Source organism: Gossypium hirsutum, chromosome D10, assembly GCF_007990345.1.
Source record: "Gossypium hirsutum isolate 1008001.06 chromosome D10, Gossypium_hirsutum_v2.1, whole genome shotgun sequence".
NCBI classification, from domain to species: Eukaryota; Viridiplantae; Streptophyta; class Magnoliopsida; order Malvales; family Malvaceae; genus Gossypium; species Gossypium hirsutum.
The window spans coordinates 27,771,220-27,786,020 of record NC_053446.1 but is presented as its reverse complement, the minus strand read 5'-3'; the positions used below and the strand labels follow the sequence as shown (position 1 = coordinate 27,786,020).

Here is a 14,801-nt window from a genome sequence, read left to right as displayed (position 1 = left end):
TTGTTGCTAGAATAAGCTAAATCAAGTTACTGGCACTCTAAAATAGTAAAGAACATTAAAAACGGGGCTTGGAATCACTTACTATGGAGCTTGGAAGCTTGAAAGCCCTAACTATGGCTTCCCCCTTGCTATTTTCGTTCATCATGGAGAAGATAAGCACATTTTGCCATCTTTTTCCCTTTTTAATTCTTTTTATTACTAAATTACCAAATTGCCCCTAATTTAAAAATTTCTTATTTCACTTATCTCATGTCTATTTTTGTCCATAACTTAACCAATGGTCTAATTCCATATAGATACCTCCAATTTAAAGTTTCATAACAATTGGACACCTCTAACATGTAGAACTCAACTTTTGCACTTTTTACAATTTAGTCCTTTTAACTAAATTGAGTGCCCAAACGTCAAAATTTTCTAACGAATTTTTCACAAAATTATATCGTGAAATCGTATACAATAAAAATATAATGAAAATAATTTTTTTCTCGTCAAATTTGTGGTCCCAAAACCACTATTCCGACTAGCCCCAAATTCGAGCTATTGCATGATATCTAATCATCTATTATTCTGATATTGAATAATTTGTTATCTGTACATATTTTATACAATATATGTATTGTTCTGAACATGATTGGTTTCTAAATAATTGTATATGCATTGGGTTGGGACTGTAAAAAGGAAGAAGTGTGACAATTTAATAATCTGTCAAACATAGTGGCTAAGCCATGAACATGTATATGATTTTGGCAAATAATTGCATCCAGATCTGGCAACTTGACTGTAAACATTTTGAATCGTGATGCACAGTCACTTTGTGGTGTGTAGGGATGGATGGGTATTCGGTACCCTATATGGTGTGTAGGGATGGTCGAAGATGATGTGTAGTGGTTCGGGGTAGGAAATTGCATCCGTATCCGTAACATTTGAAACTATATTTGTTTCCTTCTGTTTCTGTTTTTGTAACAGCCCGATTTAGGGCTTAGTCAGAATAGTGGTTTCAAGACCACAAATTCGAAGAGAAAAAATTTATTTTTACTATATTTTTATGGTCTACAATTTCACGGAAAGATTTCGTGAAAATTTTGTTCAAAAATTTTGACGTTTGGGCACTCAATTTAGTCAAAAGGACTAAATTGTAAAAAGTGAAAAAGTTGAGTTTTATTTGTTAAAGGTATTTAATTGTTATGGAATTATAAATTAGGGGTCCTTATGTGGTAATTAGATCATTAGTTAGTGATGGACAAAAATGGACAAGAAATAAGTGAAATAGGATTTTTTTAAGTAAGGGCATTTTGGTCATTTAGTAAATAAATAGAATTAAAATGGGAAAAAGATGTAAAAAATGGTGTTATCATATTTGCTTGCTACTGAAACTTGAAGGACTCTATAGCTAGGGTTTGGCCACTTTCAAGCTTGATTGTAAGTGCATTTTAGCCCCGTTTTTAATGTTCTTTTCATTTTTGAGATTCTCGTAACTCGGTTTATCTATTTCTACTGTTATTTTGAGCTAGGGTTGAAATTTGAAAAATTACCCAGGTGTGAAATGTATGTATTTTGATGTTTTATGGAAGAATATGAAGCTAGAATTTATGTTAAACAACTTTTGCTAGTCGATTTTAAGTGAAACCGAGCAAAATAACATAATCGGTAAAAATATTTAATGTTCATAAGTAAGAGTTAGAGTGAGAATTTGATGTTGTCATAGAAGGGAAAAGTGTTCAGTCTGTTATAAAACATAAGAATAAGGAATAAAATTTAATTTCTGAACTTTGGGGAAAAAATGTAAATATGCAAAAGTTAAGTTGATTCGAGGATTATTTTGATAAATGTGGATATTAAACAAGCTAAATTTGCTATTATAGATCAAGAAAGACATGGAATCAACCTCGATAAGGGAAAGGAAAGGATTGTGGATTGAATTGCAAAATTTTTATATTTTGCACCGAGGTAAGTAATATGTAATTAATACATTGTTTATAACTATTTCTGATATTTTGTTATAATATATGAAAAATGGTTGAATATGAAATAGTTATATAACAATTAGAAATTTAAAATTTATAGTTGAATCGATTAAAATCTGCTTGAATTGTGGATATATCATTGGCAAGTAATAAGTGAAGTAGTTGAATTGAATTATTAAATTTGTTATGGGATTGGACTGAAATATTGAAATTGTGATTTGTGTACGGATAAATTGTAAATCCTTGAAAAGTAAGAATCTCTGTGGGACTATTGGAATAAGAAAGGCTTAAATAAAGTGCCTATAAACGCATGTGTAGTACTAAGTGTAGGCTACTACGTGTATCGATAGATAATGGTCACATGTGTAGTACTATTTGCAGGCTACTATGTGTACCGGAAGGCTTTGGTCACGTGTGTAGTACTATGTGCAGGCTACTACGTGAACCAAAAATTTTGATCACGTGTATAGTACTATGTGAAGGATACTACGTGTATCGAATGGTAATAATTACACGGGTGGTACTATGTGCAAACCACCGAATATTTGCTATTATACCGATGTGTTCAACGGGATATGAGTATTGATAAACAAATATGAGGACGTGATTGAAGTGTAAAAATTTGCTAAAGAGTAACTGGAGTGATGAAGTTCCGTACTGTGCTTACAAAATAAATTGTTGTAATGTTATGTAAATAACTGAAATTGAAACAGAACAGATTCAAACAATGGAAGTGATGTTAGTTTGAAAAATCACAAAAAATTGTATAAATTTATTTATTGTTGAATGAGATATGGAATTAAATCTTAATGAGTCTACTTTCATATAAAAGAAATAGATCAAGCAAAAGAGTTGTATATTTTGAGATATATGAATTTTAGTGAGGCAGGGTCGGATTGATTTCGGAATCCCCTGTTCTGACTTGGAAAAATCATTAAAAATTGTAAAAAAATAATTATGAGATATAATTTATATTCTTAGAATCCTTAATGAGTCTATTTTCAAAATAAACAAACGAAAATATCATCAAAATTCTGTACGGTGAGATAATTCATCTTTAGTGAAGAGAGGTCAGAGATGTTGAGCAGTGAAACAGGGAGGACTTTAAAGAATAAAATGTACTAATTGGCCAAGTCAAAAATTCTGAAAATTTTATGATAAGACGTTATATGAGTCTAGTTTCAGGTAAATTTTATGGAACTTAATTTAGAGTTCTGTAGCTCTGGATAAAAATAATTTAGTGACTGTGACGCAGAAAAATAGTTTGCTGGGATTTGAATAAATATCAAATTTATGGTTGATTAAAATTATGTTATCTATGGAAACATGTTTTAAATTTGTTTATCAATTACATACGTACTTACTAAGCTATATGCTTACTTCTCTTTTTTTTCTTGTTTTATAGTGTTATAAATCATCTCGGAATTCGGACAGAGTCGGGGATCATCCACACTATCTACATCTTTTGGTATTTTGAAACCAATATTTCTAAATTATGGCATGTATAGAAGACTTAATGTTAATGTGATGTATATATATACTATTTAATACTTAGCATAAGATGTTTATGTATATGAATTGATAGGTTGTTTTTTTAAAACATGCTAGCGAGGTTACTTTGAATGTCGTGAATGATTTAATTATGTTTAAGTATATAGCTGTATTAGTTGAAATATTGAATTGGTTTGAGATTGCGTTTTGAAAATTTGCAGGAGGGATTAGAAATTTGTAAAAGGGATTATGTCAATAATTTTATAAAAAAAACTCCGATTGTATGAAAATATGTATTTTATGTTTGATAATACTTTTTACCCTGTTTCGGCGATGAACACGGGTAAGAGGTGTTATAGTTTTTGTATCTGATATGAATATGTAACTAATCATGAATGAACAAGTGATTGTATCAATTAAATTATGATTAATGTAAGATGTAAGTTACGCATTGAGTTGTAAACTTATTTTTTCTGTTTCTTGGATTTCAGGTAACCCACAGGCTTAGGCGGGTCGGCGTGGCAGGAGCTCGGCCATCACTTTACTTCTTTTAACTTTTTCATCAGGACTTGTACTTTTATGCATTTATTTTGGATTCAAATTTTAAAATGGATTTCTACATTGGAATTAAGTTTATAAATGATTTCGTTTGTTAAATTTTAAAAAATTAAGCTTGGTTTGTTTTCTGTGGTTGATCTAATGTAGCCTCCTGACTTGGTTTTAACGTCCAAGCCAGGTATGAAGTGTTACAACTTGCATTTCACATATATTACTTAAAGCCTTAGACTTCCAAAGTCTCATACTACCCATAAAGGCTTTCATACTACTTGTAAATGGCTTTCATATCCGTGTGCACACATTCTCCGTACAAGCCAACCAAACCACCACAAAGCCGAATACCAGTACTATCATTCTCCATCCAGTCTTCCCAAACTTCCACAAGTCACATACCATTAATATCATTCTTCGTACATTCAGCCTGAACCTCCGCAAAGCCACATATATAAAATAAAATGCATATATGGTCTCCTGCAGTTCATTCGAACCTCCGCAAAGCCACAGTTATAAATGAAATTATATTGAAAATACTACCGGTACATCATGTCGCAAAATTTCAAACACTCTAAGGCTAAAATTTCTAAAATACCCCTAAAAATTCTATGCCTTATTTTGGGGTGTGACATTGGATGAGTTTTGGGGAACTCATCATGTGGTATGTAGCAAATGGGTAAGATCTTTTTTGTTAAACTGAAACTGTATGATATTCATAAAGTATGTGCATACAAACTGGATTTTTTGTGATGATGGATTTACACTTGTGTATAAATTGATGAGTAAACTGATATTCTAACTTTCTGAAATTACTATTGTGAATTATGAGATACTATTGATGGTTAATCTGAAAAACCAGCTCTCTAATTTGCTAGATGTCTGTAATTATTCTATGTGTTATTATTTAGTATGACTTTTGACTGTTTGCACTGGATTTACTTGTGATGGAACTCACATTGAGCTTCAAAGCTCACTCCCTTCTTAATTCCTTTTTAATAAATTATATATATAATAGTTGTTTTATAATTTTTTGTTATTAATTAATGATGCAATTAATAAGAATATTACTTTTGACGAGTAAACTGTGGGGAAAATATTGAAAACATACTTGCATCTTTCTTAAACTTGAACAAAAATGGTTCCTTTAAATCAACATTGTTTCATTTTTGTCTATAAATATGGTGCATATCAAAATCTGAATCTGCACACAATTCACCCATTCATATTTGTCTAAAGACCAAACATGGAGAATCTTGGTATCCTAATTGCACTGTTTTTCCTCTTTTCCTCTACCACTTCCCTTCACCCATCTTCTCATACTAATCTCCAAAACCGTTGCCTTGTTGACTAGAAGTCTACTCTCCTACAATTGCAACATCATCTCTACTATGCCCTAAACTTCACTTTCTCTTCCAAACTTGACCTTTGGGATCCTAACACCCGTTGTTGCTCTTGGAAAGGAGTTACAAGCCAAGCTCTTGGTCATGTGATTGGGATTGATCTCAGTTACCAAAACCTTTCAGGAAACCTTCACTCCATTTTCAATCTCCATCATCTCCAACGCCTTAATCTTGCTAGAAACAATTTTAATACCACTCTATTTCAGTATGGGTTTGGAAAACTCCCAAATTTAACTCATCTCAACCTCTCGGCCTCATGTTTTCATGGGAAAATTCCGGAGGGGATTTCATACTTAACAAGGTAGTCTCTCTTGACCTATCTTATCAACGTGAGTGCCATTGAAGAAATGATCAAATTTGTGATCCATTTTACCTGCTTTGAAACTAGAGAAACAAAACTTCAAGACATTCATGAAGAACATGAGGTCTCTCAGAGAGTTGTATTTGGATGGAGTGAATATTTGAAGTAAAAGTAGTCAATGGTGTGAAACCACATCGTTGTCACTTCCTAAGTTGAGTGTTTTAAGCATGTCAGACTGTGGTTTGATCGGTCCATTTTGTTCATCACTCTTAAACCATTAACCTTGATTTTAATTCAATCTCTTATTTGCCTCCCAAGTTCTTGAAAATTTCTTCTCCATTGGTTTCTCTTAGTTTAGCAGATTGCAATTTGAGTGGGCATTTTCCAGCAGAATTTTTCTGATTGTCCAAAATGCAAAGAATTGATATTTCATGGAACTCACGTCTCATGGGTCAGTTGCCAGAATTTTCAATTAACAACTCTTTACAGGTGTTGTCATTGACAAGTGCTAGTTTTTCTAGATCTATTCCAGCATCAATTGCATATCTCTGTAACCTTGTGAAATTGGATCTAAGTTATCACAATTTCAATGGTTTAATCCCTCCATTTCATAGATCTCGAGTTCCAAATCTTGCATCTCTTGATTTGTCAAGGAACCAGCTTTCTGGATCAATACCTTCATCTTTATTTACTCTTTCAACATTGCGAACCCTATCTATTGGATATAACAGCTTTAGTGATCACCGATTAAAGTTTGGCATGTTTTTCCAACTCAGCAACGGCTTCTCGACCTATCCAACATGAGCTTGTTAATTGGAAGCCACAAAAAAAGCCGTACTTTTCCCCAATTAGAGACTTTACAACTAAGCTCATGCAACCTTATTGAATTTCCAAAATTCATCAAAAGCCAAAACAAGTTGACTTCCCTAGATCTTTCTAACAATCGATTCCACGGTCTTGTTCCAAATTGGTTGTGGAAGAGCACACTTGGAGTGTTAGACCTTTCTTCCAATGCGATTGATATTCCAAATCAGTTTCCTTTTGAGGATGTCAATTCCTCCTTTCCAATGCTGATTCGTTGAGGTTGCAATATTGTAATATAAGCAATTTTCCAGCATTTCTGAAGAGTTAAGAGAGCTTACAATATCTTGACCTTTCAAATAACAACATAAGCGGGGCAGTACCAAATTGGGCATGGAAGAAAATTTTGCAGTATTTGGATCTTTCCAACAATAAATTGGAAGGAAAGTTGCCAAGGTCATTAGCCAATTGCACAATGCTCTACTTTTTAAACCTTGGAAACAATACTCTCACGATACATTTTCTTTGTGGTTGGGAAACTTGCCTAGCTTGATGGATCTTCTACTACGAGAAAATAGGTTTTATGGTCCAATTAAACATTTGAAAAATTATTTCCCAGCATTGGAAATACTAGACATTGCTTCTGTTGGCACATAATTAAATTAATCTTGCACAAATAAATTATGAAAAGTTAGAAATGTGAAGAGACTTGAATATGAAGAGTGAAGAGACTTGAATATGAAGAGTGAAGAGACTTGAAGATGAAAAGTTACACACATACATGAATAGTCACAACTCCTATAATATTTAAGTTCTGTAAATGAATAGTCACAACTCCTAGCATTTATTGATATAGATGAATAGTCACTTACAACTCCTATATAAAGAGTTGTATGTGATGAAGAATTTTTAATTGTGTGATTGAAATAAAAATTTTATTAGAAAGAATTTTATTTCTTCCATACAAAATTTATTTCTCTTCTCCATTATATTCTTTATCATTTTCTTTTTTTTTATTTCTCCAAATATTAATCAATCTTTTACAAATTGGTATCAGAGCTATTTTTGATCGAAATGAACAATTCTATTTCTCTTTCCTCTGTTCCCCAATTAACCAAAGAAAATTATGGCAAATGGAGTATCCAAATGAAGGCTCTTTTTGGATCTCTAAAAGTTTGGGAGATTGTTGAAAAAGGTTATAATGAAGTTGAGGCTGAAGAGGAGGAAGGATTAACACAAGTTCAAAAAGAGAGTTTAAGAAAATTAAGGAAGAAAAATCAACAAGCCTTATTTTGGATATATCAAGGAGTTCAATCATATGAAGCGGCTTGGGAAAAAATAGCTTGTGCCACCACGACAAAACAAGCATGGGAGATTTTACAAAATTCTTTCAAAGGAGATGAAAAGGTGAAAAGAGTTTGGTTGCAAACTCTTCAAGGGGAGTTTGAAAGATTGCAAAAAATAAAGTCGAAATCAGTTTTTTATTACTGTTCACGAGTTTTGTCCATAGTCAACCAATTAAAAAGAAATGGTGAAACTATGGATGATATTCGTGGTGTTGAGAAAATCCTCCGTTCTTTAGATTCCAGATTTGACTACATTGTGGTAGCCATTGAAGAATCAAAGGACTTGAGTACCATGACTATTGATGAACTCACAAGTTCGTTGCAAGCCCATAAAGAAAGATTAAACAAGAAGAAGAAGGAAGTAGATCTAAATCAAGCACTCCAGTCAAAGTTGTCTCTAAATGAGAAGAAGGGAGATTTTAAAAATCAAAGAGGGAGAGATTGTGGTCGTGGAAGAGGAAGAAATTTTAGAGGAAGAGGCTCAAATGCTCGTGAAAGAGATGAAAATGCAAGCACGGAGAACGGATGGAAAGAAGCCAACCAAAGTCAGAATTTTAGAGGATCACAAAGAGGACGTGGACGTGGAAATCAAAGAGGAAGAGGTCGTGGCTATTTTGAATGTTATCATTGTTGCAAACCTGATCATTTGGCAAGTGAATGCTGGTACAAGAAAGAAGAGAAAAATGAAGCTAATATAGTACAAAATAATCAAGAGCAAAAGCAAGAAACTTTGTTGCTCGTGTCTCATGGTGGAGAGATTGATGATGTCTGGTACATAGACAGTGGTGCTAGCAATCATATGAAAGGTAACAAAAATTTATTTTTGAAGTTCTTTGAATCTGATTGTGGAGAAGTAAAAGTAAGAGATGGCAAAGCTTACAAAGTTAGCGGTGTTGGTGAGTTGGAGTTCAAAACAAAGCAAGGAAGGGTAAAGAAAATGTCTGAAGTTTATTTTGTTCCTAGTCTTAAAAATAATCTGCTTAGCATTGGGCATCTTTTGAAGAAGGGGTATGATATTCATTTCCGTGACATGGCTTGCTATTTGTCAAGGAAAAATCAAGTTGTTGCTAGAGTTGGAGTGGCATCAAATAATATTTTCTCTCTCACCCTTCAAAATCAGAATATGTCTTGCTTTATTGGTACTCATAAAGGAGTTTTAAAGTTATGGCATGATAGATATGGACATTTGAACTATGAAAATTTTGAGATGCTTTCAAGAAAGATGATGGTCAGAGGTTTACCAAAAATCGATCGACTTAATGATGTTTATGAAGCATGTCAGCTTGGAAAGCAACACCAAATTGCTTTTCCTTCTCAATCCTTGTGGAAAGCAAGAAGACCATTGCAACTTATTCACTCGAATCATTGTGGTCCAATAACAGTTTCATCTTTGGGAGGTAATCATTACTTTATCTCTTTCATTGATGAATACTTAAGAAAGTTATGAGTGTATTGTGTCAAAGAAAAATCAGAGGCTTTTCAGAGATTCAAAGATTTCAAGGCAGAAGTGGAGAACTTTACTGGGCTGAAAATTAACACCTTGCAGACAGATCGTGGATGTGAATATTTTTCAAAAGAATTTGAGAAATATTACCGAGATAGTGGCATCCGGCATGAAATGACAGTCCGCCATACACCTCAGCAAAATGGTGTGTGTGAAAGAAAGAATAGAACAATTATGGAAAAGGCTAGATGTCTTCTTAAGAAGAAGAGGTTATCAAGAAGATTTTGGGCTGAAGCTGTTTCCTGTGCAGTTTATCTTATCAACAGATCGTCGACAAGAAGCTTGGAGAATTGCTCACCACATGAGGCGTGGTATGGTACAAAGCCTAGTGTTCGTCATCTTAGAGTATTTGGGAGTGTTGCTTACTCTTATATTCCAGATGCAATGAGAAGCAAGTTGGATGACAAGTCAGAGAAATGCATTTTCATTGGCTATAGTGAAAGAAGTAAGGCATACAAGTTGTACAGTCTGGTGACAAAGAAGATTGTGGTAAGCCGAGATGTTCGGTTTGATGAAAATTCCATGTTTGAAGATATAGAAGTTGAAAAGGAAAATTTGCCAATTTTTCCTTTTGAACTTGAAGAAGAAGAAGAGGCAGTAATTGAGAATGCTGAAGATGATGTTCAAGCAGGAAATCCTCTTGCTTCCCCAAGTTCTTCATCAAATTCTTCTTCATCCAGCCCGATCCAAAAAATGAGAAGCATCCAAGAGTTATATGATGTAACTGATGAAGTTGTGGAAAATGATGTTGTATTCTTTGCCTTCTTTGCAGGAGAAGATCCAATTTCTTTTGATGATGCATATCAAGAAGAAATGTGGAGGAAAGCCATGAAAGAAGAGATTTTCTCAATCAAAAACAATGATACATGGGAGCTCAGAGATTTTTCGCCGCACAAGAATTCAATTGGAGTCAAATGGGTGTACAAGACAAAGATGAATCCGAATGGCTCTATCAACAACTATAAGGCAAGACTGGTTGCAAAAGGATACAACCAAAAAGACTGAGAAGATTTTATAGATGTATTTGCTCCAGTTTCAAGATTTGAGACAGTCCGGTTACTTATTTCTCTTGCAGCCCAAAACAATTGAAAAATGTTCCAAATGGACGTAAAATCCGCATTTTTGAATGTTGTTCTCAAAGAAGAAGTCTATGTTGATCAACCACTAGGGTTTGTCAAAAAAAAGAAGAAGAAAAAGTTTACAAATTGAAAAAAGCTTTGTACGGGTTGAAGCAATCACCCCGAGCTTGGTACAGCCGCATCTATTCTTATTTTCAGAAGTGTGGATTCCAGAAATGTCCATATGAGCATACTCTCTACATCAAAGGCAATTCTCAAGGAAAATCCATGGTTGTAAGTCTCTACGTAGATGATCTTATTTTCACAGGAAATGATGTGAAGATGTTGAAAGAATTTCAGCACTCAATGATGGCAGAATTTAAGATGACAGATTTGGGAGAACTTCATCATTTTCTTGGCATTGAAGTTCATCAATCCGAGAAAGGAATTTTTATTTCACAAGAGAGCTACGCAAAGGAAGTTCTAAAAAAGTTCATGATGGAAAATGCGAATCTAATCTCTACTCCATGCATTACAGGTCTGAAGTTATCTAAAGAGGGTGAAGGAAAGCTTGTCAATTCCACCATATTCAGAAGTTTGGTTGGGAATTTGATGTATCTGACTTCGACAAAGCCTAACTTTGACAAGGCCTGACATCGTGTATGTTGTTAGCTTGGTGAGTAGATTCATGGAGAAACCTTACTCCAATCACTGGGAGACTGCCAAGAGAATATTGAGATATGTGAAGGGAACCATTGATTATGAAATTTTATATAAAGCTAATACATTAGTTGATCTCATTGGTTATACGGATAGTGATTTAGTAGGAAACATTGATGATAGCAGAAGCACTTCTGGTTATGTTTTTCACCTTGGTAGTGGTGCAATTTCATGGAGCTCAAAGAAACAATAAGTTGTGGCGCTTTCGACTACAAAAGCTAAATATATTGCTGCATCTTATGCAGGATGTCAATTGATTTGGTTACGTGGAATTTTGGAGAGTCTTAAGAAGAAGCAGAGCAAGTTAATAATTTTGTTTTGTGACAATAGTTCTACTATTTCAGTCACAAAAGATCCAGTTCTTCATAGAAGGACAAAACACATTCGCATTCGATATCACTTCTTGAGGGAACTAGTGAATAATGGTGATGTTCAAGTTGAATATTGCAAGACGGAAGATCAGATGGCTGATATCTTTACAAAGCCGCTAAGTGGACAAGTCTTCAAGAAAAATGTTGAAAGGTTGGGAGTTCGAAGCAAGTTTGATTTAAGGGAGGCATTTTTGGGACATAATTAAATTAATCTTGCACAAATAAATTATGAAAAGTTAGAAATGTGAATAGACTTGAATATGAAGAGTGAAGAGACTTGAAGCTGAAAAGTTACACACATGCATGAATAGTCACAACTCCTATAATATTTAAGTTATGTAAATGAATAGTCACAACTCCTAGCATTTAGTGATATAGATGAATAGTCACTTACAACTCCTATATAAAGAGTTGTATGTGATGAAGAATTTTTAATTGTGTGATTGAAATAAAAAGTTTATTAGAAAGAATTTTATTTCTTCCATACAAAATTTATTTCTCTTCTCCAATATATTCTTTATCTTTTTCTTTTTTTATTTTCTCCAAATATTAATCAATCTTCTACAGCTTCCAATAATTTTTCTGGTCAACTATCGATTGAATTCTTCCAAGCCACTCATCAGCTAAAGTCACTCAAAATCAACGGAACAACTTGGAAGGGAAGTTGCCAAGGTCTTTAGCCAATTGCAGAAACCTTGCAGTTTTGGATCTTGGGAAAAATATGATACATGACACATTTCCTTACTGGTTAGTGAAATTGAGTCTCTTGAAGGTTCTTATACTAAGATCCAATAGATTTTATGGTTCCATTAAAATTTTCGGAGATGGAAATGCTTTCCCAATGTTACATATACTAGATCTTGCTTCCAATAACTTTTCAGGTGAGATATCTGTTGAATTTTTCCAATCTTTAAGGGGAATGATGGTGATTGATGACAACAAAGCTAAGCCAATTTATGTTGGAGATAATTATTATTATCAAGATTCGGTGACAATTGTGAATAGAGGGTTCAAAATTTTTTACCAGAAAATCTTAACCCTCCTTACTTGTCTCGACCTCTCCAATAATAACTTTCATGGGAGGATATTAGATGAAGTACAAGACCTCAAGTACCTCCATGTGCTAAACCTGTCTTACAACGGCTTCTTTGGCCCCATTCCTTCAGCACTAGGAAGCTTAACCGAGCTCGAGTCATTGGATCTCTCCCAAAACAGTCTCTCCGGAAAGATTCCTCCACAGCTTACAAGCCCAACTTTTCTTGCAGTGTTGAATCTCTCTTACAACCCACTTGATGGAAGCATTCCCCAGAGCAACCAATTTGGTACATTTTTAAATGATTCCTACAGAGGAAACCCAAGATTGTGTGGGGTTCCTTTGACAAAGAAATGCAATGAAGTTGATTTGCAAATGCTGCCGCCAAAGGAGGGTGAAGATTCATGGATAGATGGTTTATTTGTTTGAAAAGGTGTGTTGATGGGGTATGGATGTGGATTGGTGTTAAGATTTTCTATTGGATATACAGTGCTGAATGAGTTCGGAAATAAATGGATGGCTAGTTTAATTCGGAACTGGAATCGGAAATGGAGAAGATCTAGGTGACTCAATCAAAACTGAAGTTCCAATGTCCTTTGGTAAGCATTTTAAAGTACTTGATAATTAAAAACTTTTAGGTCTCATTTTACAAGTTGCTTATATTTGTTATTATAGCATTCATATTCTTTATATACATGACACCCTTTACTCCTTTCATTATCAATGATTTTGCAACTATTTGCAGTGCAGGGAACTACTACAAGTCGTTGTATGTTAGCACAATCAGTAAACGTGAGGAGAACTGTGCACTGAGGAGTAAATAACATAAAGAGTTGCTGGAAGTACCGTTGGACTTTCATAGCGATAGGCTAAGGGGATAGGTGAAAGGGAGAGTAATGCAAAGATGTGTCCAAGATAAGAATGAGATATTGATTCCATCATCTTGGTGGAGACGAAGAGAGATATACCAGTGAATTATTGTGGATCGAGGTTTCTGATCCAAGAGACCTTTGTTTGAAGGAAACCCGTTGTTTGCTGCATTTACGGTTTTGTAGTGGTTAATTTCAAATCCAAGTGCGAATGCTTCTCTGCAGTTGACAGGTTTTCCTCAAACCTATTCTCAACCTCTGCACTCACACATGCATAAACAACCTATAGGGTGTGAATAAATTAAATATTTTTAAGAGGGTCTAAAATTAAAAGAACCACATTCTTAAAATATTGTCTACTCGATTAAATGATTTAATTTTAGCATTAAAATGAAATGGTAAAAGCTGCTTATTAGATGAGTACCGTTAATTTTCATTTGATCTTCTTTGGCTTAACCTCATCTGTTGTTCTTACTAAATTGAGCGTATGTGTATAAAAGAGTTGGTTGTATTTAGTATCCTTGCGATTCGTCACAAGCTTATGATCTCTGACTAACTAATCCATAATGAACAAATGTTTTTGTAGAATCCATATAACAGAACCTTTTTTGTTCAACCAAACTAGATGACATCTCGGTGATCGATCCTCTTCGATGAATGAGTTGTATTTGAGGTAAACATCAGTCATGAGTTTGAATGTTTTAAATGAGTATCCTATTAAATGAACTTATTTACATAAATTTTAGAGAAAAGGAATCTAATTTCATCAGGACAGTATGGTGACAGTGGAAGTACTTGTTCATAAAGGAAGCGATAGTCTATGACTCAGTCACCAAGAGCTAGGTACTTTGTTTTTCCCCAATTTTATTGCTGCTTTACTTTTCAAATTTTTACCCGATGGATGGTGTATTTTTCTTATAGATCTGATGAATCTGATTTAGAAATGACAATTTTTTTTGGGTAAATTACTGCAGATTTGGTGTTTGACTGTCATGGTGTTGCAACTTTGGTTATGAAGACTGAATTATGAAATGATTTTGGATGCAATAATATTGTATTGTTGATATGTTAAAATGGAGATGGTATGAAAGCATCTTCGGATATTGTGAATAAAATCATTTCTTAAATTCATGCTGCAAAATTCTATTTCAAATCTTCATTGGATGATAGAAAGTTGATTTCTGTGTGATTATGAGTGAGATAATAAAACCAATTGTTAATCTTATATTAATTTATGTACATGCTTTGTTTTTTCTAAATAAATAAGATAATATTTTGATTTGATAATAATTTTGGTGATCACTGCCGGGATTTCCCTGGGTATACTAGGAAACACCAAATTTTTTAAGCGAACGTAAAAGACAACCAAGCACTTACACACTTATTTACTG

The 14,801-nt window shown here is 33.8% G+C and overlaps 1 protein-coding gene across 1 annotated transcript; it reads left to right on the top strand.

The window, feature by feature from the left end:
* Positions 1–12,036: 12,036 nt before the first annotated feature.
* Positions 12,037–13,634, top strand: LOC107915883 (receptor-like protein 9DC3). Its single transcript, XM_041102293.1, has 2 exons — positions 12,037–13,140; positions 13,287–13,634. The coding sequence occupies exon 1, from the start codon at positions 12,230–12,232 to the stop codon at positions 12,968–12,970; it is 741 nt and encodes a 246-aa protein (XP_040958227.1). The 5' UTR covers positions 12,037–12,229; the 3' UTR covers positions 12,971–13,140; positions 13,287–13,634.
* The last annotated feature ends 1,167 nt before the right edge of the window (positions 13,635–14,801 follow it).

What these genes read in the sequence shown, in the direction of transcription:
- LOC107915883 (XM_041102293.1), top strand. Translation starts at nt 12,230, where the DNA reads ATGATACATGACACATTTCCTTACTGGTTAGTGAAATTGAGTCTCTTG.